We start from the raw sequence: 26,704 nt of genomic DNA, 5'->3' as shown, positions 1-26,704 counted from the left end.
TATTAAAACTTAACGTGTTTAACGACGTATTAAATAACGTACCTACGAAAATATCTCGTGGTTTTTATACACGTTTAATAAATAATTATTTATAATTGAAACTTTTATTAATTATAATAAAGGTTTAAGTAAAACGTATAAACGATGGTAAAGGTTTAAATAAAACGTATAAATGATGGTAAAAGGTTAAGTATTTAAGTAAATAAACGATGGTAAAAGGATAAGTTTAAAATATTAAATATTTATAAGATAAGTTATTTATTTAAGTCTTTAAGTAATTATAACGTGCATTGTTATTATTTAATTTTTAAAGTTTTATAATGTGTTTAATTTTTAAAGTTTTAAAATGCGTTATTTAAATGTAAACAATTGTTAATATAAATATTATATTTAATATTTATATCTTTTATATAAATTAAACGGGTAAATATTTTTTAGTTAATAATAATTATTTACTAAAAAATGATTTTCGGGTATAAAATAATTTTTACGTTCGATAATCGTTTTTTAAAACTACCTTTTACCGTTATAGTAAGTAACTTAACATCCCACCTTCTTATATATAACGGACTGTTACATATTCTTTATCGATACGTAAAGTTACTGCATTTCTTTTCAAGCCATTCCATTTAGGTATAATATATGTACAAGGTATTTTGTAGGTAATTCCTCACTCTAATACAGATAGCACGCTGTTTATATCTAAATTTCTAAATCTATAGTTTTGAGAAGCTATTTGAAGTATGGTGTTATATTCCATGCATGTATGAAAGGCTCAATGGCTCCAAAATCATTTTGCATATGATGTACATTCTCTCATAAGCTCTCTTCTTACTATTCCATTCATGAACCAATAAGGCTTATGGTGATCTACGATGAACTCGATTCCTTGGACTCATACTATACGGGCAACTAGGCCCTTTGGCCCAGCATTAAGAATCAGGACTCAACTACGCCCTAATCGGGTTTCACTCCATCACTTAAGACACCAACCTAGCGTCAGGTCATTCCATTTTGCACCAACTGCCGCCACCGTTATACAAACGGCTCAGGATACCTTGTTAGCTATCCATAGTCTTACGCACACACCATGGTTCTTGACGATTCCTCTCGCGGCAGTTGGAGTTAGCCTAGCTTTTCGGCTACCCTTCAACGTCTACATACACAGGATCAACCAACGCCGGGCTAGATTCACCCCGGTCCTTATGGGATGGACTGCGCGTATCTCACGGGATGTTAAGCGGGAAGGAATCCCATCGTCGCGGGAGTCGAAGGAATTATTGGCGAGGCACAAGAAGATAGCATCAAGGATATACCGCACCGTCGGCTTACAAGACTGGAAACTATATTCCAGCATCCTAGGTCTACCCTTCTGGCTCATCGGCATCGAGAGCGTCAGACGGGTTTGTGGTGGTCCGAGGGGAATTATTGGGCAGCTATTCCTGGGCAGAACCGAAGATACTGCGGTTTCAAATATTCGAGGCAACGTGGACATTACGGTAGACCCAAGCGTGGCTGCCACCACGGCCGAGCATGTTAGAAATCTACCGGATCTAAGCATCACGTCAGAGGGCTGCCTGTGGTTTCCCGACCTGTCCGCTCCCGACCCATATCACATTCTCCCTTTCGCGCTGTCCGCTTTGTTAGTCTGGAATATGCTTCCTAAATCCAAAGTCGGGTTGCGGCAACTAGCCGGACTCAACCCTGGGGATAAGCTTGTAGTCGAGACCCCAGCGATGGCGAGGCAACGTAGACTCCGTCGAGTGCTCATCGTCTTAAGTGCTCTCATAGGACCTATGACTGCAGACCTTCCGGCAGCGCTTCACCTCTATTGGCTGTCGACGAGCGCCACGCACACAGTTACGAGCAAGGCACTGTCTAAATTCATGCCAATTGACACGAATATTGTTCAAAGATGCGTAGGGTACGAGGCCGATGTTATACGACCGAAACGAATCGAGAAAGACGTAAAAGCCACGAATTAGGCAAACATATAATTTGAAGTCGTCTGTTCGGAATAAGACGCATACCAACTATACAGCAATTTATTGGAAAAGCCTCCAATTTATGAAATTTGCCTTTTCCTCGATACATTTATAATTACCTGCTTACACCCATGTGAATAGTCTCGTGGTTCGGTAGTCTAAATGTAACTGGTTATAAATACCAAAATTATCTTTATAGGGGTACGGTTGTTTGCCACCCAGAAACCGCAAAGGAGGGAACAGATATCTCTGAGTTGCCCCGAGAGACGACCAATTCTTATTGGCCGTCGCTAACACAATCCTGATACACCTAAAGAGAAGTTCGAACTCGCCCCCGCTAACTCCGAAAACGCCCAAGATGCCGCTCATGCACCATCAAATTTCTGGAGAACTTGATTCATCCCACGAATACAGCCAAGAGGACGATAGCCATAATCACGGCTAGGATCAATAGCAAGCAGCATGCCTTGCTCCGGGCGTTCTTCTGATATCTTGCGGCGCTTCTCAACTCGTAGTCGGCACCGCGGGTATCGTCGCGAATGTTCACGGCATTGCTCTCGATCGTCTCTAGCACCTCACCCTGCTCGCTGACGATCTGCGCCACTTGCTGGAAGAGCACATTGAGATCACCAACGCCTTCCTCTATCTGGCGAATTTCCTCCTCTCGCTCGGTAATTAGAGCCTCTTGGAAATCAACTTCGTCCTGGGGAGCCAGGTGGACTTGTTCCTGCTGCTGAAGCTGTAGTTGCTCACCGGTGGCGGGAGACGGTGCGCCCTCGCCAGATTGATCGTGGTCGAGCGCCGCCTTGGCTGCGCTAACCGAGGCTCGTTGTTTCTCAAGGGCGGTGCGCTGAAGGGTTTGGAATTCGCTGAGGGCAGCTTTGAATTCGCGCGATAGCTTCTGTTGCGAATACTTCTGGGTAGGCTACGAGGAGACAAAAGTTAGACGTATGTTACATTAGTGACATGGTTAATCGCATCATTCGATTTACTTACGGTAGGCTCTTCCCACGTCTGAATCTTCTTGATACCTTCGCCAACCTCCTTGAACTGCTCCGTAGACTCCTCAATTACACCGTGGACCCGCTCGCGCAATCTGGGATTGTCCCGTCGAGTGCCGAGGAGACCAATATCCGACTTGAGCTTTGAAATATTACCCTGCAGATGAAATAGTTTGTTCATAAGGCCTTGCGATAATCGAGTGAACTCCGGGTCATCCGCGTAGGCGCCATTATTCTGGCGACGACCAGCCCCGCTGCCGGATTCTATCGACGATAACTGATCGAAAGACATGGCTGGACGATTCTGGATCGGAGAGAACGACGATATTCGATAAAGGAAATCTTGGTGAATTAAAGAGAGATTGGTCCTTAAAGGATCGAGTATTAAGATGGGACCTACTATGGCCAACGGATAAGATGAGAAGGATTGATGTCAGTCAGGATCATCTGCGACGGATTGCGCAGGTACAAGTGCAGGTCACGGCAAGGCAACCGAATTGGGGATTCGTTGGTAAGTCATCCATAGGTACATGTACCTAGATATGATGTACTTGTACATACAAATAGCGGTACTGTGTACTATGTACTGTGGCTGGTGCATTAAGCTAATGCAATAGGGCGGATGACGCTTAGGTCCTAAAGCAACAACTTTCTTAGCGGATTTCAAGAAGCTCTGTAAGTTTTTTTTATTTACATTCACCCGTCCGATAGGTAACGACCTTCCCCAGAGCAACGGTGCTCCGAGCCAACATTCCTTTCAAGCTTAGATTCGCACGAGAATATCTGCATACAGATTGCATTTTCTACTTCTCAAACCCGAACCATGCGCTGATCTAAATATTTCTCTTCTTTACAGTTGCGAAGATGCCTCCCGCAATTGCGCGCCGAGCGCCTTACAAAGACTTCCTCCAACCTGCCCTCCAGAGACGATTCGCCTCAACCGCCGGAGTTCTATTAGGGCTAGCCTATATCGAGAACCTCTTCTTAGCTAACTGGAGTAATCGTACGTAACATACACTGCCGTCTTCTAATTATATCACGTAGATACCTAACATAATCATCAGTGCTGTGGCCATGGTTTCCAGTTGGGCCTGCGAGTATTCGCACCCTAGCTATATTCGGCTGTATCCTCCCCATTATAATACTACGAATTGCCCATTCTCACATCGGCATTCGAACGTCTCATTCGCCCTTCGACACTTTCCGCCGCTACGCCCTGTCTTTCGCGACGATAGAGACGATAATTACATTCGCTATCTCCGCATGGCTATTCAGCCAAACATACATGCTATCAACTCCAGCTAAGGCAAATCTCGGTTGGATCACCTACTATAGCGGGGATCGCGCGCGGTTAAACGAGAGAGCACTATTCTACACCGTGAATATCATCATCTTAGGGATCGCCCAGGGCATTTTGCACGTGGCCGCGGATTACGATCGAATGCTTCTAGGGACGGTGAAGCCGAAACGCGAAGGAGAAGCGAATACTCAAGCAACAGGCAGTTGGGTACGATTAACCGAATGGGTACCCGTAATCGTCGTTCGCGCCGGGATGCTCTCGATAACAGTTTCTCTGGCTAACTACGCTGTACTCTACCATTTCCTCCGACGCTCCGCCTGGAGCTGGGCCTTGTCCTTTTTCCGGATACTCTATAATCTTCCAAAGTCCAATATCCCACCTTCCCAGGCGCCATGGAGTATCTGGATGCTGGCGCGATCGATGTGGGCAGGGTTCTTATTATGCCTGCTGTGGTATTTTGGCGATATGGTCTTTAGGTTACAGCTCGGAAGAGCACCTCTGAAAAACGGCCAGCCGCTCAGTGCCGAGTCGAAAGACCCCAACGGGAGCCTGTTGAATGGGTTACAGAGCAAGAAGCCGCGCATATTTGTATGTTGTTCCTTTTACCTTTCTACCGAAGCACGGCTAACGATGTAGGCATTTGCTATGTGGGAGTTGGCCTTAATCGCGAGGGACTTCGATATCAGAAGAAGAAGCATATTCGAAGATATCGATCGTAAGGATGGCCCGATGTGGTCGCAGATCTACGCCGTATGCTTAAGCACGATTAAGTCGCTGGAGCAAAGAATCGATGAATATGGAAAACCACCAGCTCCGCCTCCTACGCAACCCGATGCCGCGCCTCCTCAGCCGCAGGCCCGAGTCGTCCAGCCCCCGAAGACAGGTGATGTTTGGGCGCCAGCACCGAGTTCGAAGGGTTTCCGCGATTCGTTAGGCAAGTTCGTCGCTAGCGTTGCTACGTCGCCCGGAAAGACGCCCGCCGAGGTATACTTGCCGGAAGCGAAGAAGAAAGCGTTAGAGGCTACTGACCACCTACTTACGAGAGAGCAAAAGGAAGCACTATCGCCCGAAGGTATTAACTCCCTCGCCCAGACTATAGCATTGCAAATTTTGAATCTACCCACATTCGGCATATTATTTCAGCAACTGTTTAGTCGCCGATTAGCAACTGCCGTGCTTGGCCGACCGTATGGCGAGCCCAGCATATATGTCAATGCCGCCTACGCTCTATCAAAGCTAGCAGTGTCCAGTTTGACGGAGGACCAGTATGGTAACGTCCAAAGAGACGTACCGGCCATCATACGGACGTTTACGGCAGTAATCAAAAAGCTGGAGAGATTCAGGGATGAATTTCCGATGCACTGGACAGATCTTAGAAATAATCGGGAGTGTCCCGAGGTAGACGAGCTGTTGGAAGCGTTGAAGGACGGACTAAGCGAGCTCATCACGGCATTTGGGCAGTACAGCAGCGATTTGAGGCTCACCCGGGCAGACATGAGAATGGCGAGAGAAGCCGCGGAGAAGAAGCAGGTAGAAGCGGTGGCAGAAGTGCCGAGACGGGCCGCGGCAGTCCGTACGGCAGAGGCTCAACCGCAGATGCAGCAAGTACGCTAGTGGCAGCGGCTGCTCGTATCGAGTCTCCAGGGTAAACCGACTAGGTTACATTAAGTGTAATAGTAGCTGTGGGTACAGCTTTATGAAAATTGGTCAATGAAGACGAAAATAAATATTGCGTTTGTTAAATGTATTTGGCTATGGAATTGGTGTTCGTCTTAAGAACGTATCCCTTTCCTATGGGTAGGTTGTATTTACATGTGGCAGTGCCACAAAGATCTTACATATGGTGATCCGGTGGTCGTCTTAGGCTACCTAGGTAGAGGTAACTTAAGCCTTAGCTACTAAGTTTCCTCCCTATTATCCGATAAATTATTTCACATCATGACATATTAAGGCGACCTAGGTCCATATATGCTCGACGTCTTTTGTTATGGAGGTATTTCAACATTGCAACGGCTTTTCACGGATCACGGCATTCAACTCGGCGGCGAACCAATCTATTCAAAACGTATTGACCCAGATAGCCCTCAAGAAGTAGTAAACCCAACTATAAGGCTCTAAACCTCCCTTACAGACAAATTGCTCGAGCGAGCTGTAGCAGCAAAACAAGTCGCCATCGTAAAATTTATTCTTCAGATTACCCTTCGTTCTCGGTCATGCAGGAGCACAGGGTCGCCCGCGCGGTCCTCGAGCAACCCGATTCAGCGGTATTGAAAGTTCTCGACCACGAACATGGCTTTGCTAGCTTTTCTATTGATTCTGGTATGCGGTGCTTCTTGACGGATGCGTGCGCCCGGCCACCGGAGGAGATCGGTCCGGTGTTACACGTGTTACTGGACTACGGCGCCGACGTGCATGGGTGGGGCCCCGGCGGAGGCGCGTTGTATGCGGCGGTGATTGGTGGGCAGTCGCTTGAGATTGTGGAGAGGATACTGAAGAGGACTGGCACGGTTGGTAGGCGAAATGTTAGTGAGGCTATACGGCAGGGTCGGGTGGATGTGGTTAAGCTGTTTTTGAATCGTGGACAATTTGGTCACGGGGTTAAGCCGGAGGAAGTTGTTGAGGGGGCGGAGAAGTCGGCGGATCGGCTGCTGTGTGGTCTTGGACTCGGTGGATTGAAGGGAGGAAAGTTAGTTCGGGCAGCTCAGATTTACATACTTCGATGATCATGGCAAGTTAGACCCGGGATCTAATATTATCTAGGTAGGTACCTAAGGTACATTTATTTCAGATTACAGCCACTCAAATGTATTCACTAAAGCTATGAGACGGGAATAATATGAGGCTGACGTAACTAAATGTGTACGTACCCCGAGCTGAAACGGAGGGTACACGAGGCGTCCAATAAGACGTGATTTGAATGAAAGTGGGGAAACTAAAATCCCGGGCGGCATTAACCCCTGCAAATAGCATCATACAATCTAATCTCCTGGTGAATTACAAACACGGTTATCTCAACTTCACCCTTACTTTTCTTCCTTTCTTCCCCCATCCGTCTAGGATGCCTTCCCGTAGCCCTCAATGGATCTTATAATTGACAGGTCTTAATCCTATCTCACGGCCTAAAGAATCGTCATGAATACTCGTCTCTTAATATGAACTTCGATCACGCTCCTTCAACTTGGTCGCTCGTCGCCTAATAGCCGGAGCCTTAGCCGCCCTGTGCCGCGCGACACAAGAATGTTATAATACTCGATCCTAATACCCGGCGCGTCATAATGAAGAGCGCCACCAACCTTGTCTCTCGCATAGTCTACAATTCCATCTATCTTCTATTGTGTCTTCTCCTCGCCGCTTTATTTCTTGTCGTTCCCGGCGATTTTATCCGCCAGGATCTGTTTCCCTCCGGTCAATACATCAACTTAATCGTCCTCGCCATCGTCTTCGTCCTTACTGTACTAATTGTTCTATTCATTTACATCTTGCGACTGTATGTTACCCGGACTGTACTGGCCTCGATACCCAAAACCTGGATACCCATCGAGAAGGGAGATGTCCCTAAGGAGGTCCGCAAAGTGATCGCTACCGACCTCGGTCGCAGTGCCGCCATCGCGTTGGGGGCGCATCCAAAGGTCATAGCGCCGGTAATCCGAGCGACATCATTGGAAGATGTCCCAGAGGAGGAATCGGTGACCGATAAGAATATAAAGAAGCCAAGACGGTCTCTTCAGTTATTCAAGCCGAAATCACCTGCAACAGTAGAAGAGCAGCTGGGTATCTCTTTTCCTCCCTTGCGCCCCGTTTGGGGCGAGATCGAGCACGACGGCTGGGGTTCGCCAAGCTCACCAGATCTGGCCAACCTTCAATATAGCACAGTCCTCTCCGAGTTACCGAACCTGATCGAAGCTAAAGCGGTCTCTCAAGCACCAATGGATCCGACCTCTGCTATGAACCCGCCAATGTTTGATGCGGACTCGGTTTCTCTCCTCCAGCGCCGTTTTAACATGACGATGAGGGACTACGTCATGCACCTCATCGGTATTGGCGTGCTGTCGAGCTCCCAAGAGGCATTCGAGTTCCTTGATAGCTATGAGCGTGCCCGCTTCTCCACTCGCCCCATGTCTAATGCACACTTTCGGCAGCTGATGCATCTTTTCGCCGAGCTTCTACGTGCAATGCAACCTCTGGACGCAGCCTCTTTATACGAACCTCGCAGTCCTAATGGCGCTTACTCCGAAAGCGACGGGCATATCGACGATGACGCCCCTCGGGATACCAACCCGACTACGCCTACGCGGAGTGGGTCAAGTTCCCTTAGTCTTAGCGGGAGTAGCACGCGCTCGCGTGCCCGTAGGCTGACCTTGCCGGACCGCAGGTCTTCGACCCATACCTGGCACCAGTATCGTACCGCGCCGACGACGCCGAGGAGTAAGTTCGGTGATAGGAGGACATCGCAGTCTACCAGCTCAAGTAACGGGGGGAGTTTCGCGCAGACTTGGCGACCATACCCTGCCAGTCGAAAATCGAGCGCAAGTTTTAGGTCTGCTTCCCAGTCTTCTGTCATCCGGCTTGCGACAAGGGAGGACCGCGGTGATCTACCATATGTACTAAGAATCGGGGAGTCGTTCTAGACCCTAGCGCCTGTACTATTATGTGGGAGGTCACGGTTCGTATACGAACTTTTGATATCTAATTTAATGTTTTTATTCTCAGGTGATATCCACCAGGCCAAAGTTGCGATGCACACGTACATTCTCCCCGATGAGATGTGGCCCACTCGGAATGCCGTCAAGAAACATGCCCCATACTGTGGTGGCTAGTATAGTATATTTCTGACGCCATTCTGCCACCATAATTCCAACTCTTGGTATCCTGCGCCGGACGCCTCGCTTCCGCTATCATAAATATGTACCGAGCTACATGATATCGTATCCCGCCGCTCAATAGGCTCAATAACCTTACCTATGATTGCATTAGCATGTTCTTTAGTTATGAGAAGAAAGGGTTATGTGAAATTTCCCAACTAAAATAAAAGTCGAACTCAGGTTACTATCTCCAGAAGCGACAGAAGGTCTCGATACAAACTTATCGAATTGAACCAGTCAAAAAATTCGCTAGGTTAGTATAAACCTATTATAGAATTGTTTCATTATTGAGCCAATCACGTTTGAGCAGTTTGTACAACGATCTCATGTCGCCCCGAAGAATAGAGTAGGGGAACAAGTGAACAATGCGCGACCACATGGTTCGTCGACAGGTTCAAGTCTCTGCAAATGCGGCGCATATCGTGCGTGGAGGTATAAGACAGACGAAACGAAACATACTGGTTCGGCCTCTGGGCGAGCTTTGCCAAGGCGTCCTCGACTTCGCCATGGACCTTAGCGTATCGAGGAGCTATGTTCAAGTCGGTGTTCCTCAGCCCGATGAGAGTGCTGACGGGGGCATCGCCACTTAATACACCGGCCGTGTACTTGTGGATGCTCGTAGAGTGTTGGCCTTGATTGCTGTGGGAGTTGACACTGGCTCCCTCGGATTTGGCAGAGCTAAGTCAAGAAGAGACATTAGTTCTGGTTGAATCAGGTTCGGGGTTGAGGATAGATTGGGAGTAACAGGGAAATGTTCAAAGCTTCATGCAACAGAACGATGTGGGACCATATAAAAGACAATGCGATGATCCGCCATAAGCACAAGACTGTACAGCGGACTTCCAGCCAAGAAATAAGAGCAGGTCGTGGACGATAAAGAATGAGAAAGCATGCTCAGGGCATACTCATTGACGGACACTTGGGATAGCTTATGCATGGTCACTTGGAGTTGGAGACCGATATAAACAGGAATAAACACAAGATTATATGAAGACTGATTGATCCTTATTCCTAAGTGACTTGTTGTCTGTCATGTTTTCCAACAAGAATAGACGGTGGGAGAAGGAGCCTTTTATAATGAAGACCTCGATGCAATACAATATGTAGATGCTGAATTGAGTATATATATACCTTAGCAAAATGAGTATCGAAAGAATATATACAAAGTACAAGAGACGAGCCATCGAGAATACAATTGGCCGGGTTCACCCACATTAGCTTAAGTATTACCGAATTCGACTAAGAATAACGGCGTCAGTTGCCTCGCTTCCGCCTTACTTATAGTTCGCCAATGGTTCGTACAGAGGTAGGAGGTATGCAGCTCAGAATATGCGGGGGCCCCCCTCTTGTTGGACATTTACTGCCAAAAGTCCCAACTTACATAGGTATGCAGTGCTATTATGATTAGGTACTCAAATGACGTACATCCAAGGATGGAAAATATATGTACCTACGACACGAGTTAGATAATAGCTTGACTTAGCTTGGGTAGGTCTCCTTTTTGGGATATCTATTCGAGTTGAGGGCAAATTTTTATGTTTGGTGCTTTTTTGTTACATATAATACGTAGCTAGGTAGCTTGTCTTTAAGACGTCTCTTTAATCTTATCCTGAAACTCATGCCGCTACTTCTCACTATATCACATAGGAACCGAACGTAGAAAGATGTCTATAACTTCCCGACTGGCGGATCTGTGCTGGCCTTTCCGTGCTCACAAACAACCAGCAAAGGCCCTTCTCGGCCGTCTTCGGTTACGGACCTCATCTCTCCTCTTAGAGCGCATAATTTGCGGCCGGCGTGCAAGATGTCGCATTTGATATCGACGACGGTACCAACCGGAACCGGTCGTAGGTACGTAACATTCAGCGTACGGCTGACGCCCGTATATTGCCAAAAACCAGGCTTCGAAATAAGATGCAGCGGCAGCGTAGTGCATGCATCAAAAATAGTGGATGCGCATCCGCCGTGCAGATTACCGAGACCGTTGCTATGGATAGGCTGCACAGTAAATCGGAAAGTGATGCTAGGATGCGGCGGAGAGGACGAGTGCGAGACGATAGACAAGTAAGGCGCTATAGTTGTCATCCATTCCTGGGATATAGTTAGTAGGTTGTATTGTATATTCTATCATTTCCCGTGTTTAAGTCGAGCGGATTTTGTCCTCCGAGATCCAGATATCAGATGTTCGTTATAAGTCGTTAACTCTTTGAATTCTCATGCGTCCTCTCTGTGTCAAATAAGAATAGTGTAACTAAATACCGATGGTATAAAGCATGATAGAGCAGATATGAGCAATCTCACTGGATATGTGTCGATGCAAAGGACGAGAATTGCGGGGGATGAGCTTACATGATTCTTCGAATCCTGGGGTTTCGAGGCCAATTTCAAATAAGCCTCAACCTTCTCGATACCGACGAGCGGCTTTAAGGACTCTAAGATGGTTAGCCCTATGGGCGCATCTTTGCCTCCTTCCGACCTAGACATTATTTAAATGGAAAAGAAGGTGAACTTTGAGATGTTCGTCAAAGGATCTCAACTTATGTGTTGATAAACTGAGGGTTGCTTATCACCTCGGTAAGTAAGAGTCTTACTGTAATAAGACTGACACTAGCCAAAATAGATATATGCCAAAATAGATATATGAGCCACGGTTAGATGTCTAACCGAAACACCTTGAACATGGTAGTTGATGAAACGTCAATATGGAATTTACTTGATTATAAAAGCTACGGTACGCCAATCGTAATAATTTCTGAATATTCCTATGTTAGAACACGACGAAGCATTGCTAAGATCGTTCTCGCTTCTATTCCGGAAATCCAACCCACATCATCTTCCCGCTACCCTGGTTGTATCCGAACAACCGCAATACTTGAATTAAAGGACGCAACAACAGACTACCTCTTGCTTAACCTACCCGTGTCTTCAAAATAATTTTGCTGCGCTTCTTGTTGTTCCCGTTACTCGAGTGGTAATCAGCTAAGTACGATCGCTTTCTGGGGATATATCGCCTTGCAATGTGCATAGCAAGCGTGGCGGGAAATAATGGGCATGGGCTAAATGTAGGTTGGATCGCATATGCGAAAACCTAAAGTCACCAGAAAACGAGAGACCCAAAAAGGTGCGCTTCGAGTGGCAAGAAAAAAGAAGATCTATAGTATCGGTCTCATACCGTACCTGCTAGGTATCTGATAGAGAAGGCTTTGTCCAAGCTACTGGCCGAAACGCCTACAACTTAGACAAGGATGCAATATTAAGGTGATACTGGCCTGAGAGTTGTAATTAGGAACAATATTACGCTGTTAAAAGTGCGGGGGAACCGTAGGGGAAAACGAGAGAAATATCTCCCTCTATGTACCTGGAGGATATAGGTAGGCTGGTGAACTGAGGTCGACGGTGATGGCATCGGAGATCGCGGCGGCTTACATAAGATATCATTCCACAGCAGCTTAGGGTGCTGCAGTGGTCCGAGCTTATATCACAGATAAACACAGTTGCTAACACAGCTTTCAGGGGAAGTTTTGGCTTTACCTTGTGTGGCAGTTACTTGATTGGCCGGCTTAGAAGTGGTTCGGGGCGGCAATGACCTAATCTGGCACAAGTTTTGGGGAATACGTACCAAGAGCATGCCAGAAGTACGTACTGTCCTCTTTGCAGGCCAGCAAGCCGACCTTGACAGCTTTCCAAATCCATCACGTCTCGGAATTCTCAACTTCTGCCATTTAGACTGACGATAACATAACGTCGGGATATTCCCATCACGCGTTACGGCACGATACGAAATCGCACCGCCGAGTAGTTTGCTATAGCGCACTGCGACGCATTTATTTCGAGTCCAACAATTTGTATTCACTCGATTCTCTTCGCTCATTACTGGCCCTGTTTAATTCTTTTTTCTTCTAATCCCCCACGAACGAGAACTCCTTTCTTACTTCCGCAACCGCGACTTTATTCGAATATTCGATATTTTGCGAACGAGAAACGTACCTAACCTAATTACGCTAACGATCTGCTCCATTCTATTCACGAGACGTTGGGCCAATTGATTTCCCCACCGTCGCATCTTCTCCCTCTCCGACACAAGGTCGTATTTCGTGGAGGGCACTTGGAACGCAAATGCGCATGTTGAGAAGTCGACCACAAACTAAACGGTGAAGACGGTTGCGAGGGCTGAACACCGTCAATCTGCTAAGCCGGAAACTCAACTCTCCATGAGTTGGCAACAGGTCTCCGCTATGGGAAACGGTGGGAACGGATCCGGTATGTCGGGTGCTGGTGGTCTCGGTGGCGGCCAGGAACTATCTGGCGGAGGATTGCCCGGTAATCCGTCAAATCAGCCGCATGCTACCGAGTATACATTACAAGGTATGTTCGACTCATTTCTCATTGACTCCTCTGGGCTAACTTACATGCGCTCGGCGAATAGGTGTTATGCGCTTCCTTCAGACCGAGTGGCATCGACACGAGCGAGATAGAAACGCCTGGGAGATCGAACGTCAGGAGATGAAGAGTAGAATAGCCGCCCTCGAAGGTTCCGCTAGAAGAGCAGACGCTACGCAAAAGGCGTTAAAAAGATATGTCGCTATCCTAGAGAAGAAGGTCAAAGACCAAGCTGCGAAGCTGAAGGTTTCTTCTGCCGCTCCCGCCACGGACCACTCCGTGAAGCAACCTCAGAAGATCGATAGAGCTGCCTTGATACAGGAGAAGCTCAAATGTACGTATCGAGACGAAAGACTCTATGGCTGTGTAGTATTGACTTTATTCTAGCATCGGACGAGAGACTGAAAGAGTCGGTGCCCGGCTTGGAGGGTCTCGTCGGCGAACGTGTACAAGAGGACGAGGAGCGCGACAACCTTAGGGTCTTCTTGGACCAGTGCCAAGCCGAATTTACCTACCTAATGGTCTCACCCGCCAATCCTATGCCCCCTCGAGAATCTCCGCCCTTGCCTATGATGGACGACTTGAGAGAGGGAGACTTTGGACTACCTATCTCCCAACAACCGCTCGATACCGCTTTCCAGGCGTTGAGACTTAGTCAAAACCACGCGAGGGATCCGGCGCCCCGCCAGGGTGCTGCAAACACGAATAATCATCACGGTCAGAGAATGCCGCATAACGTTAACTTGTCGACGCCAGAGAACCCGAATTTACAATCTGCCCCTATGGTTCGGTCGGGGGAGAGTGCCGCCCCGATGTATTCGCACCCCGGCGAGTGGCCGGCCCCCAACCAACCGGGTGCTCGTATGCAAGAAGACCCGAACGCAAAACCAAATCATCTTAACGAGCCTCCGCGCTCCGAGTTTAGTGAGAGTCCGTTAGAGAAGCGAGCGCCGATCGAGGGGGATGGCTGGGATTTTGGCGAAGGAACCTTCCCCGATACAGCTGCGGCGCAGCAATTACAACCTCTTACGCACCGTCCGGACACGGACGCGTTTCCCAACGCTGACAGCGTACCCCAGTCTCCTAATCGCGGCCCCAATTCTCACAGGCGGAAGACCTCTATGTCTCGCAGGAAAAGTGCGGAGCAGGAGCTCTCTCTAAATGGTGCTGTGCAAAAATCAGAGAGCGGTAGCTTCAAGTTGCGATATGGATTGCGTGGCCATCTTAATACCGTCCGAACCGTAATATTTTCCGGAGGCGGAAGTCCCGGAGAGCCAGAAATCTGCACAGCAGGCGACGACGGACTGATCAAGCGTTTCCACATTCCGCGCGAGAACCCAAGCCATATTGGGGCCGTGTCGTCCGATCTCGATGTGCCAGCTGACTTCACCCATCGTGGACATACCGGCGCCGTGTTATCGTTGACGTCTTGGTCTCCTTCTCCTAATTTTTCGACCGGCGGTCGTGCCCAAGGTGACGGATGGATATTCTCCGGTGGGCAGGATGCGACCATCAGAGTATGGGAACGGGGTAGGGTGGATCCGAAGGCGACGCTCGACGGCCATAGCGACGCTGTTTGGGCTATATGCGTACTTCCTGCGACTCTCGGCGCCGTTTTTGGCCAATCAAACCCTTACGGCACCCCGGATCGCATCCTGGTCGCCTCCGGAGCGGCCGACGGCGCTGTGAAGATCTGGGCCGTTAGTGCGCCGCCACAACTCACCTCACCTCAACCGGGGCCGCCAAGACGGAGCACCGGAAGCGGCCGAGTCAGAGGTAACTCTATGAGCTCCGGATCTCAGTTCCCAAGCTCTCCTCAACCAAACATGGCTTCGAGTTCGCCGTTCCATTATACGTTGATACATGACATCCGCCGCTCTAACGGATCCCGGGCGTCACCGACGTGCATTACTCCGTTATCAGCCAGCGGGGAGGCATTTGTAGTCAGTTATTCGGACGCTGCTATCATCGTGTTCGATACGAGGACCGGGGAGGAAATTGGCTCCATGGCTAGCCTCGAAACGTACGACAATACAATTGGCACGAGCGTCAATGCCGTCGTTGCAACTACGGCGGGCCTCGATCAAAGTTCTGGACCGGGCCTGGGTGACGAAGAGGCCGGTGGTCCAACTGGTGGTACGGGCACAGCTGGTAGCGGGGTCGAGGGCGTTATTATATCAGGGCACGAAGACCGCTTTATAATGTTCTTTGATGCCAATAGCGGTAAGCTTCTAGAGATACCGTAAGTATGCACATATCGCTAATTCTTTCAAGGTCAATGCACATATAACATGCTCGCCCACCCGGCATCGATATCGTCCCTGTCTCTTAGCCCTGACGGCCGCGAGCTCGTATCTGCCGGCCACGATGCAAGCCTTCGATTCTGGTCCCTAGAAAAGCGAACCTGTACTCAAGAGATTACCAGCCACCGAATTATGAGAGGAGAGGGCGTATGCGCCGTCGTGTGGAGCCAAGACGGTCGATGGGTTGTTAGCGGAGGGGGAGATGGAATCGTCAAGGTCTTTGCGCGGTAACGCGTACTACTACTTAAAGGTGTTCACAGGGAATATGCGAGGGGAAATTTTGGTAATAACATGCCGCTCGGTTAAGGAGTTGGGGGAAGCTATTCTTCGGCAGAACGAGCATCTCACCCTAGACGGACGAGTTCATCACGATGCTCTCGACTATTGCACAAGACGCATCTACAGCGTTGGAGAAGCTGGTTAATGCTGCATGGCAAGGGGCTACATTTGAGTCTGGTTAGGAAGACTCGTGTATAAAAAGTTTACAAAACTTCAGAATAATGGGGGCGTGGCGTTCGCGCCTAGCAGACATAGGATTGTTCCAGACTTATTCCTCTTAGCACTATGCCTAGGATAGATAGTAAGTAGTCTGGTTGAGATGTGATTGATGAGTTGAACGGAGCGGAGCCTAGGATTGACGCAGGGGGCGGTGGAAAGGGGTGGCCGCGAAGTTCTTAATGAGTTCTTGACGTGTAGATATGAGCATCGCTTGCTATTGCCATTACTATTTATGGAGCGGAGCACTGTAAAAAAGAAGAAGACATTAAGCGAATCGAGTTGCATTATAGCCGTGGAACATGATGTATGAGAATTGATTTATGTGAAGGTTCCTTTTGGGTTAACACCAATAAATTTCTATAATGAACGCGTAAAATTATCTATCATTCATAAAACCTGCGTTACATGTGTCCGATGGGCGGCTGACTTTACATACCAGAATAGAGTCAAAAAGGTGGCGCACCTACGAGCATAATTGTTAGTAAATCGCGCCAGTTATTTTGACGCTATTCTGGATACGTACGTAGCATAAGGCGCTAAGCATGCACCTATCCGCAGTATATTCATAGAGAAAATTAGCAGATGCAACATTCATCCAATTAGCAATCGAAATCCGAATTGGTGTAGTGGCTAACATTTGACGCTCTCAAGGTTCCTGACCCTGAAGAACCGTCAAGCCCGGGGTTCGATTCCCCGATTCGGAGTTTACTTTTTGCAAATATTTGATTTATCCCTATACGTCGATTCTTGGTTATCCATACTTTTTTGTCTACTACGTAAGGCGTGTATGTATCCCATCGGCTTAGTGGCATCTCATGTAGGACTCTTTAGTTAGTTGATTTAAAGTAATTTTTACATCTCACGTAGGTATATATACGATCTTACGAAATCACTGAAAATGCAAACACCCCGGGAGAAAAGAGTTAACGGTAAGTATAAATTGTCCTTGAATTCTGGCTCCGTACCGATAGCTCCGACATTCCGTCGCACTTGGATATAATTCTATTCATCTACTCGCGCACCGTCGCCTTTCGCCTTATATAGCCTTGCCGTATGACAGCTGGGATGGGATGTCTTCCATACCATCCCGTACACTCGGTATCATCTGCTATCTGGCTACCTTCGCGTAGCCAGATGTCTCGTCCATTCCCCCTTCTACATGCGGCTAAGTGACATCTGTCTGTCACGTCTGTCTGGCTACTCCGTCTTCCTGACTGAACTGTCCATAATAGGAAAAGGAAAGAAAATAAAAATTTTGCGCGACCGAGAGGGGGGGTATCATGGCATGCAAGCATGGTCCAATCTCTAAAACGGGGAGAACAACAAAAGAAATAGGAAAAAAGACGCAAACTCCCGCATTCGATATCGATGCAAGAAGCCGCCAGCCGTTTAGGGTAATAATGCTCGTATGTCCACCAGCCGGACCAGCTACCTACCACTTATTCTGCGCCGAGAAAATAAACTCCTTTGGCCTTATTCTTTTACGGGTTTGTACTTGTACTTTCTCAATCGTATTCCAGCACCACTTTTATCCTAGCCCGAATGATGTTTCCTCTTCTGCCGGTGTCCGTGCCGGTCCGGTGCCTTCTTCTTCCGCCTCCTCCCCGACCGCGTCCAAAATATTCAACCCGGTCACGCTGCTGCTCTCGCTCTCAGCCTGTACGGCAAGACTCGGGGCCGCGGAGGTACTAGGCTCGGCAATGAGCGCAGGCACCGACGTGCCCTTTTGCGAAATCTGCTCGGCGCGACGTTTCGCGTTGCGCTCCTCACGTTCCCGCGCCATCTGCTTATCAGCCTCGATAGCCTTATTCCGGCGTTCTTCGACATCCTCGCGGCGAACGACGCGGCGCAAGCCCTCGGAGGCCTGGATCAGGCCGTCGATACTGATGGCGTGGTTGGTCATCTGGTGGTTGATGTACGTGTAGACTGCGGCAGGCGCATCGCACTGTAGTAGTTGGCGCTCGTTGAGTTTTAATAACGCCAACGCGACTTGGAATAGAAACGTGCTACCATCGTTGATACATAGTACTACATCCCATACGCGGAACAAAGCCTCGGCTGATAGGCAATCCGTGAAGACGCTGAGAAACCACTGAAATGTCAAAGCCTCCAGCTCGATGTTTAGCGCGTCGAGATGCTGAGATAGCTTTGGTAGGACTTGGCCTACGTACTGGCGTAGTACGTGCTGGTCCGCGCGCGAAGCCATTAGGCTATGGTCGTAATATCCCTGCGGTAGGATACGTTCGATAATCGATACGAAAACCCAGAAGGCATCTTCGGCAGATGGCATTATCAACAGCAAATTCGCAGCGATTAGGTTCATGCCTTGGCAGTATCCTACTTCGGGGTTGTGCCTAGCATATGCCCGGAGAACTTCGTTGAGCTTGGGGACACCGGGCCCCTTACGGAAGAATATGTTGTCGGTAAGCGTACGGTTGATGTCCATCTCGATTTGCGAGATGACGACAGCATCATCAAGTTCGCTAGGTCGCGAGATAAGGTCCCTGTAGTAGCCGGGGGTTCGTTTAGAGAGGGCACCAGAGCATTCTGCCCAGATCTTGGGGCGGTTTGCCACGGGGATACCGCCGAGCACCAGGTTCCTGAATTCGTTCCATTTAGCGCGCCCAACTTTTCCCTTGACCCCAAGATCCGCGATACCGATAGTCTCGCCGTCGGTAAGCTTGGCTTCGGGAATCATGACCGGAGCTGTCTGGAAACGAGCTTCGGCGGCGGCGGCGGCAGTAGCAGCCGCTGCCTCGCCCTCGCGTCGGCGCTCGGCGCGTACTTTTCTCAAAAACTCATTCCAACGCACAGACTTTTCTCTCTGTAGGGTGTCGTGAACGTCGCTCAACTGCTTTAACAGGAGCTTAACCGGTTCGACATCTTCGTGAACTAGCGTAGCCGTAGGCGATTCCTCCTCCGATTTTGCTGGGCTCGTTTCTCTATCCAGAGCCGCAGTGGTAGTAGTCGCAGTCGGGATGAATCCGCGGTCGCCCGTATTGATCAGTCCTGGAGATTTGGATCCACTTCCTTCAAGCACCTCTATGTTCGGTGCCGCTATAGACGGAGTATGCGATAAAAGTTCCGTGGGAAAGGTAGCAATCTTCAGATAATCCTGCCATCGTTTCGCCCTGCCTTGATCAGCGAGGCCCTCGATAGAGGTCGGGCTCTCCGGACGATCGTCACTCCTAGCATCCCCGCTAGAACTTGCGTCGTCGTCGAGCAGGTTGGGCGAGAGGTTAGACCTTCCGCTAGAAAGCATCTCATGTCCATTCTTTATCCGCGAAGCGACCTTGGCGGCTTCGCGCTGCCTCTTCTTTCGACGTTGATCGTAAATAAAGCCGAAGCGGTCGATCAGGTACTCGGCGCTATTGTAGTTATTATAGAGTTGCGATAAAGCCGGCGGTTGACCTTCAGGGGAAAATATCGTATCCATCTCGACCGGGACATTATTATCTGACCTCGTCGCAGACGGGCTTTCCGGGCTCGCGCCTACGCTTTCCCACCTTTCACGCGGCCTGGAAAACTGCAGATTTCCGGGTTTAGGAGTTGCTCGTCGCATCGACATGAGCGCTTTGGGGCCCCCTTGCGTAGACCCGGCTCTGTTAGAGGCGCCCGTCTTGGTGCTAGCGTTTGATGACGACCTCACAGAACCGCCCTGGCCCGCCGAATTTGATCTTCCTCTAGTAGATTCAGAATCGCGCATCGAAGAGCCCTTCCCGACCACAAGTTGTAAAGCCATGCTAGCAAAAGACGACGAGGGTTTCCTATTCGTATGCGCAGAGTAGATGCTGGAAGCGCGGCTTGAGCTCTGCGCAGACTCGGCATCCGGCGGGGTGAAGAGGTCTTCCTGGATAGGAGGGCGGCGGTCTCCTGGTGTCGACGCACGAATGGCGGTCTTTGCGCCCTCTTCGTTAATACTGGCTGCTCTGCTAGCCTTCCTACTGCCGCCGCCCCATAGATATTCCTTCCACGCTTTCATCGTGCCTTTACTGACCGTGCCGCTGTCCCTCGGAACGGACAGGGCGTTGGCTCTGACCGTGCTGTCGTCTATATCTGTTATCCCTAGCGCTTTGTAGGACATGGAATCGTGCATCGCATCGTTCATCATGCCAGAAACGTCCCCGTTCGTAGCATATTTAATCTTTTCCTGCGCCTGAAGCTCTATCTCTACCGAACGGAGCTTCGTCTCGAGATCTAAGCTCGACAATCCGCATCCACGTATTATTTTCCTAAGCGCTCTTTCTCTTTCATCAGCTCTCCTTCTTAGTCGGGAAATTTCCATATCGCGATGTGCAAGGTCCTCGGCGACCTGGCGCACGAGGTTAATAGCCCCATGCTTCGCAATAAGATGTTGTATATGGTCATCGCTAGCGTGATGAAGAGCACCGGGTATCTTATATGCTGTTATGGGAGCATCATCGAATAGCGCGTCGCGCGCCATCTTCTGGGCCTCGGCCGAAGTCAAGCTTTCAACCATGGACGTCCTAATCGGAGCTACGGAAGGTTTGCCGTCGGCATTTACGATAGATATATTCGACTCGAGGGTGGTGAAGGACGGCTCGTCGCGCGGGGATTGGGGAGAAAATGAGGGGAAGGAGGTAAGAGACTTGTCAGAGGCGGCGATAGACGATGCTGAACTAGAAGGCTGCGAGATCAGCTTCCTTGGCTTCGACTTTGCGCGTGTCGAGTGGCTTCGGGACATCTTTGCCGAGGTTGAGGCTGCAGAGAGCTGTGACGTCGATCGCTCCAGCGGCGCATTTGACTCGGGATCCATGTTGGCTTCCTAGGAATCATGGTCGAGCTCGATGACTTGTCTGTCGGCCTTGTCTAGCTTATGCTCTTTTGTTTCTTTCTTATTAGCGCTCAGACATGGAGTTACGAGTTGGTAAGGTTAGGTAGAAATTAGAAATTCGAAAAGCGAGGGTGATGATGTATCCGTGATGATACGAAATATGGTTTTATGGGTTATGGTTTATGCAACGTTGGTCCAAGAATGTCACCATGTACATGCGAAACATGTACGTGTATATCTACCTAAGTATCTAGGCAGGTGATATGGAGACTTAAGTATGGGGACAATGCGGGTGGTATGTCTGCATGTCTGGCATTTAATATTATATTAGGTACCTAAGGTACGTTAGGAGGTACGTATTATTATGAATTCCATCCCGTCATCTTTGCTTTTATTATGTACATCTTAGGTGGTGTTAGCTAGGTACAGTTGGTACCTTCCGTCATTCCACTTACTAGGTCATCTCCATATTTCCTTAGTATTACGTACTCCCATCCCGTTCCTCTTAACCCCGATGATTAGCCGAGACTGCTCCGTAGTGTGACGATTACTTCATCTTCCCTTAACCTAGACGCATAACCAAAAAGGGGCTATTCCCTCTTCCTTTTAACACTACGCACTTATCCCAAATATCCTGTGTTTTGAAAAAGACTTGTATCATTCATTCATACGCTGATGTACCTGTAGAACTTAGCAACACCTACACCCGCTCTAATTCAACTTTCTAGCAACCTTCACTTTAATATTCTGAACCGCGAGTCCTTCTTGTCGTAGACCACAACCGAGACCCGATGTCTTGCACCCGCCGACTGATAACACTCAATTCCCAAGCCATGTCCTCAAGTTCATATCGTGTTAACCCGGATTCATATCTATCTTGTCTGCTTCGACGGTCTCCCTTGCCAAATTCACGGTTTGTACGTTGAAAGTTTGGAGGGCTAGCTCGACCACGAGAAGATCCGGCAGTGGACTCACGAGTACATCCGCATGTGGCCATGCCGCTGCTATTTCCTTGGCTATCAGTCGAGGAGTCTCGGCTGGCATAATCACTCTCCTGGCTACCGTGTCTAGACTGGTGCGACCGCGTCCATCCTTTCATTTGGCCGTTACGATACAAATCCGTCCTATCTCTATTATAGCCCTGTGGAATTGGTAATGATTGAGGCCATCGAGGCATGGGCTCGTTATAGTACTGGGGTTGTGAAGGTTGAGGATACTGTACTTCAAAATATTGCCGTCGAGTATCGACCTCGGACGGTCGATCAATCGTGACATCCGGTGATGCCTGCTTCGCTTTTCCTTTGGAATTTGGTCCTCTAAGGAGGCCTAGTAAAGCTTGAGACGCCTGAGGCGCCTCAAGTGGTTGAGACATTTGAGACTGAGACCAAGGTGCTTCGGATGTTTGAGGCTGAACCGGCTGTTGGGAGATAAGCGATGGCTGAGAAGGCTCGATTTGGGACGAGCATATTGTAAGTCTTCGCTGCTGGGGTTGGTCACTGTACTGAAGTTCAGTAGGAGGTGCGTCTAGTCGTTTATCAAGTTGCTGTGAAAATCCAGGGGACGACGACTGCTTTCTAAACTCGAAGCCTGTCGGTGATGATGGGGATTGAGGGTCAGATATTTGCTGATACTCGAGTTGATTGTGTGCGCCGTTAGATAATTTCTTAGCATCGTCCACCTCATTTCTAGATTTTTGAACTTTTCCTGTAATGACCTCTTCTGTTTCTTCTGGATCTCTTGACTTGCTCTCATCCGTAACGTAAGTCGTCAAGATAGGTTCTGCCTCCCTTTCCCGGTCCGGTAGTTTGGTCCCACGGTTGACTTTTTGGACAGGAGACGGATTTATTTCGTCGTCATTTTGGTAGCTCTTTAGAGGCTTATTCTCTTGATGCTCCCTAACCTCTTGTAGCCATTCCCTAATGCTTTCGGATTCTTCACATTTCCCTCCAGCCCGAATCTCACTATGGCTAGCCTCACCACGGCTAACCTGGTCTTGTTCTCTTTGGGTCGCGGGGTAATCGTGCTCACGAACCTCTTCGTCCTCTCGAGCCTTATCTCCCGGTTTCTCGGCCATACCTATCTCGTATTCCGGTTCCCGAGTCGTACCTGGTTGCTCAACTTCCGCTTTGCCCTCGCTGTACTTTAGCTCGCGGATTTGCGCCTTCTTGACCTCCTCCAACTTCTCCAACTTCTCCAGCTCCAACCTTTCTTGCTCTGTCCTCCTCGCTTCCTTGAGCTCTTGCTTAGCCCTTTCCATCTTTTGTTTGTTCTCCCATCGCTCCCTGGCCTTCCTTCTCTCTCTCTCTCTTTTCTTGGTATTCTTCTCTTTCTTTCTCCTCTCTTTGGCCGCAATTGCTTCCTCCTCCTCTTCCGTCTTATCCTTTAGGCTTCCGCTCTTTTTACTACATCCATTGAGAGGAGTTCCCTTTCTCTCGACGGACTCATCCATCTTCGTATCTTGTTCCGGCCCTCGTAGCGTGTTATTCTTAGACCGGCCGACTTCCGAAGATTCCTGGATATCGTTATTGGATGGGCTAGTCTCACGCGTCGACATCGACTCGTAGAGGGTATTCGCTTGGGATAAACTATCCCTAGTGCTAGACGTATCTTCTACAACAACGGATTCGATATTCTCTCGCGTAGATCTAGTTGGTTGCGTCTCATCTTTACTTAGACCCTCGGATGCGCTGTCTTGCGTAGTCTCGTTATGCTTCTCGGAGATTGTCTTCGTGGCTGTCTTCTTACTTTCTGTACTCAAAGATGATACCACATCCGCGGCTCCCGGCAAGCTTTGAATATCAGGGTCGGTTACCCCAAGAAGAAAATCTGCTTTCTTCTCTTCTGATACTTTCATCGCTTCACACCTGCTTACTGCTACTTCGGCTAGACTAATTAAATCTTCGTCGTTGGGGTTTGCCGCCTGCATATTCGGTAACGAGCAGCCATTGAGAGATCCGTTTTGCGACATATCTTGATCCGGTGTCCCTAAGCAGTTCTTATTTGCGGGTTCGCCTACCTCTCTTTTACCTTTTCGCTTCCTACGCTTGTTGGCAGTCTTCGCCTCGCAGATCAGCTGTTTCAATGGTGGGAGCTCCGGCTTCTCGTCTGCCTGGCTAGGCTGAGTTGTTCGCAACTCGGGTAATTTGAGAGAGGCTGCCTGTATATCCGTCAAGCTGCTTGAGCCAGGACTCTTTACTGCGCCGCGCTCGCTCAGGCTCATAGCTAAACTGAGTGCGGAATGTCTATTCATACCCCATGTTATCGTATTCCGACCCTGCTTTTTTTTTGCTCCGAACCGATATTCATGCAATACCGTGGTCGTAACTGTGGTCGTAGCTGTGGAGGCTTGCGGTTGCTGGACGTTGGTAGGAGAATTATGGCTACCACCTTTTGTTGCTGTCCATTTTGTAAAGTGATCGCTCTCGACAGTCGTTGTCCACGGTGTTAATAAGGTATCGTAGAAACTTCTACCATCATCGTCAAGCTGTGCAACCGTCGCTAGCGAGGCTCTCTGGGTGTTCTCATGTTTCCCCTTGGGGCTTGTCGATTCGCGGTTGGGAGACTGAGATTGACGGTCGCCATTTGAGGGTAATTGTGAAGATTCCATTAGGAACTAAGAAGCGTAGGGCTCTTGATATGGGTTGGATTTTCAAAGCGAAGAGCGTAGCGATTGCCGTTACTTGCTACCGAGAGGATGACTTGCTATGGGCGACGAGGACTAATGATATGAAGTATCCTATATGCGCCTCGGGTATTTCGCTTCGGGTCGGAGGCATATATTGAAATGTCACCGGCTGTCGTTAGCTGAGAAGCTATAAGATGGTTACTATGTGAAGAACAGGACTATTATGACAGGTAGACGCAAAAGAGTAACTGGGGAAGGCAAGAGGAAGGAGAGTTAAGTTAAATAGTTACGTATCTAGGTAGGTGGCGAAATATACGAGACGCAAGAGCTTCCCCGAGTTAGCTTCTAGTGGCTTAGGAGGAAGAGGTAAGTTCTAACTAGTCTGGATGGCGAAGTTAATCGTGAAGGGTTAGAGGTGCCTGCTATCTTAGGCATGCACATAAACTTACGCCTTGTGCTTTGCATTGGTCTCAGAAGGCTTTAATGCAAGGCAATGCTATTAAGATTTGAGTGAGTCAATGCTATTAAGATTTGAGTGAGTCAATATATTTCAAACGTTGCCGGCTATTACGATGATATCCGGCGTGCTCGGTCTCTCGATCATACGGGCGTGTAAACGCTAATTCAGGAGCTGAAGCTTTAACAACAAATGTAACTTTAGTTTGCTGGCCTTTAAAATACCATATTTGACAATATCGCATTGATAAGCTAGAGAATGTCCAAGCAAGTAGCAAAGACGTGATTCTCTTACTATATCCTCTTGTCATACTACTTTACATATGGCTTCTAGACGACGCCTAAATCAGGGAGGCATAGCGATACGCACAAGTCGAAGATATCAGAATATATGCCGGGATCGAATCACCACACATCGTAAGCTGAGTTCGGGTAGCGTAGCCCTATTCTGCCCAAGGATTCTGTCGAGGAACGATGTCAATTAACATTAAGTAATTGAAACTAACAGCGCTGAATAACACCAACTACGATATTTGGGTAAGATGATGCGTCGAAAATGCCGTGTAAAGCTTAAGGATGTCTTGGGCAGGAAGCCTCCAAGGACTCTACTATGTAGATGACGTGGGCTGTCATGTCCGGGTAGGACATTGCCTAATATAACAGCTGATGACTCAAGCTTTTTAGTACCTTGTGTCCCAGTCAGGCTGTGATTGCGAATGCACCACCTCGGCATAAAAGAGACCTGTATTATGGCGGGTTTGAACAACATGGATATGGCTCGTGCCGGTCCAGTCCTGCACAAGATCTGGAAATCTCGGTGTTGCTCGTTGAGTACAGCGAGTCTCTGTGCACTCTAGCACAATATTTTCCAACAGAGGGTTGCGCCGTAGGTATTGTATATACGATGCAAGAGTTAGGAGAATATTGTTACGAGCGGATTCCATGCACCCGTTAGATCCGCGACTAACTAACGACGCTTTTATTTTCCTATTTGCTAATGTACCTGTTGACCCCTGTTAGCTAAAACGAGTGAGCTGCCAGGTGCGCCACCTTTTTCCTTCTGGCTGCCCAATTTTACCAAGCTTTCTTGCCAACCCTTGGCGACCCGAGGATGGGCTAAACGTACTATATCACATACATACGGAACCATCATCCCCTGTTCCCTGTTTATCACTCTTTGTTTGTCCATTCAGGTTCCTGAGTCTTCCCCTGAATACAAACATTATGATATGGGCTGTTTGAAAACTTGTTTAATTTAAATCTTACACTTCCGCTCCCCATCCACATCAATCTGCTCATGTTCACCTCCTGCTTATTACGTAGGTAGTGTAAAGGTACAAAAAGGATGACGCCGAAAGACCCGTTAAATCGATCGTCTTCACCGCTACGCCTCGTTTACTAGGTACCTAGGTGGCCACTACCTATAGGCACGTCATTTATGGCTGTTAAAGAATGCAGACTTAGATCTCAGTCAAGGGTCGAACTCCAATAGCTTTACG

At 48.6% G+C, this 26,704-nt stretch overlaps 10 protein-coding genes and 1 non-coding gene across 11 annotated transcripts; 6 read left to right on the top strand and 5 right to left on the bottom strand.

Moving 5' to 3' along the window:
• The first annotated feature begins 644 nt into the window (after positions 1-644).
• F5Y00DRAFT_207969 (uncharacterized protein) lies at positions 645-2,183 on the top strand. The gene has a single exon (XM_048005459.1). It carries the CDS (start codon positions 876-878, stop codon positions 1,983-1,985), a length of 1,110 nt encoding a protein of 369 aa, XP_047868060.1. The 5' UTR covers positions 645-875; the 3' UTR covers positions 1,986-2,183.
• F5Y00DRAFT_207968 (t-SNARE) lies at positions 2,184-3,494 on the bottom strand. The gene is made up of 2 exons (XM_048005458.1): positions 2,982-3,494; positions 2,184-2,910 (listed from the first exon to the last, which is right to left on the bottom strand). Exons 1-2 carry the CDS (start codon positions 3,276-3,278, stop codon positions 2,383-2,385), a joined length of 825 nt encoding a protein of 274 aa, XP_047868059.1. The 5' UTR covers positions 3,279-3,494; the 3' UTR covers positions 2,184-2,382.
• A 356-nt stretch (positions 3,495-3,850) lies between these two features.
• On the top strand, positions 3,851-5,900 carry F5Y00DRAFT_251514 (nucleoporin protein Ndc1-Nup; the record flags this gene model as incomplete). Its single annotated transcript, XM_048009834.1, has 3 exons — positions 3,851-3,989; positions 4,051-4,874; positions 4,923-5,900. 3 exons carry the CDS (start codon positions 3,851-3,853, stop codon positions 5,898-5,900), a joined length of 1,941 nt encoding a protein of 646 aa, XP_047868058.1.
• A 300-nt stretch (positions 5,901-6,200) lies between these two features.
• F5Y00DRAFT_207972 (uncharacterized protein) lies at positions 6,201-7,047 on the top strand. The gene has a single exon (XM_048005460.1). The coding sequence runs from the start codon at positions 6,500-6,502 to the stop codon at positions 7,007-7,009; it is 510 nt and encodes a 169-aa protein (XP_047868057.1). The 5' UTR covers positions 6,201-6,499; the 3' UTR covers positions 7,010-7,047.
• Positions 7,048-7,469: 422 nt separating this feature from the next.
• Positions 7,470-9,214, top strand: F5Y00DRAFT_207959 (uncharacterized protein). The gene has a single exon (XM_048005457.1). The coding sequence runs from the start codon at positions 7,562-7,564 to the stop codon at positions 8,912-8,914; it is 1,353 nt and encodes a 450-aa protein (XP_047868056.1). The 5' UTR covers positions 7,470-7,561; the 3' UTR covers positions 8,915-9,214.
• Positions 9,215-10,085, bottom strand: F5Y00DRAFT_274327 (uncharacterized protein; the record flags this gene model as incomplete). The annotated part of the gene is made up of 2 exons (XM_048013338.1): positions 9,215-9,826; positions 10,054-10,085. 2 exons carry the CDS (start codon positions 10,083-10,085, stop codon positions 9,445-9,447), a joined length of 414 nt encoding a protein of 137 aa, XP_047868055.1. The 3' UTR covers positions 9,215-9,444.
• Positions 10,086-10,621: 536 nt separating this feature from the next.
• On the bottom strand, positions 10,622-11,717 carry F5Y00DRAFT_228735 (HotDog domain-containing protein). The gene is made up of 2 exons (XM_048006673.1): positions 11,498-11,717; positions 10,622-11,239 (listed from the first exon to the last, which is right to left on the bottom strand). Exons 1-2 carry the CDS (start codon positions 11,630-11,632, stop codon positions 10,817-10,819), a joined length of 558 nt encoding a protein of 185 aa, XP_047868054.1. The 5' UTR covers positions 11,633-11,717; the 3' UTR covers positions 10,622-10,816.
• Positions 11,718-12,786: 1,069 nt separating this feature from the next.
• Positions 12,787-16,743, top strand: F5Y00DRAFT_228732 (WD40 repeat-like protein). The gene is made up of 4 exons (XM_048006672.1): positions 12,787-13,513; positions 13,575-13,862; positions 13,916-15,751; positions 15,803-16,743. Exons 1-4 carry the CDS (start codon positions 13,360-13,362, stop codon positions 16,060-16,062), a joined length of 2,538 nt encoding a protein of 845 aa, XP_047868053.1. The 5' UTR covers positions 12,787-13,359; the 3' UTR covers positions 16,063-16,743.
• Positions 16,744-16,941: 198 nt separating this feature from the next.
• F5Y00DRAFT_t32 lies at positions 16,942-17,033 on the top strand. The gene has a single exon. It is a non-coding gene; the product is annotated as a tRNA-Glu (tRNA).
• A 708-nt stretch (positions 17,034-17,741) lies between these two features.
• On the bottom strand, positions 17,742-21,793 carry F5Y00DRAFT_207874 (TBC-domain-containing protein). The gene has a single exon (XM_048005456.1). It carries the CDS (start codon positions 21,104-21,106, stop codon positions 17,858-17,860), a length of 3,249 nt encoding a protein of 1,082 aa, XP_047868052.1. The 5' UTR covers positions 21,107-21,793; the 3' UTR covers positions 17,742-17,857.
• On the bottom strand, positions 21,485-25,152 carry F5Y00DRAFT_207824 (uncharacterized protein). The gene is made up of 3 exons (XM_048005455.1): positions 25,128-25,152; positions 25,040-25,077; positions 21,485-24,936 (listed from the first exon to the last, which is right to left on the bottom strand). The coding sequence occupies exon 3, from the start codon at positions 24,729-24,731 to the stop codon at positions 21,864-21,866; it is 2,868 nt and encodes a 955-aa protein (XP_047868051.1). The 5' UTR covers positions 24,732-24,936; positions 25,040-25,077; positions 25,128-25,152; the 3' UTR covers positions 21,485-21,863.
• Positions 25,153-26,704: the final 1,552 nt, after the last annotated feature.

The sequence above is a fragment of the Daldinia vernicosa genome, assembly GCF_022497035.1.
Source record: "Daldinia vernicosa strain CBS 139.73 unplaced genomic scaffold F5Y00scaffold_8, whole genome shotgun sequence".
Lineage (NCBI taxonomy): Eukaryota > Fungi > Ascomycota > Sordariomycetes > Xylariales > Hypoxylaceae > Daldinia > Daldinia vernicosa.
The sequence above is the reverse complement of the archived record's forward strand: the minus strand, read 5'-3'. Positions and strand labels throughout refer to the sequence as shown.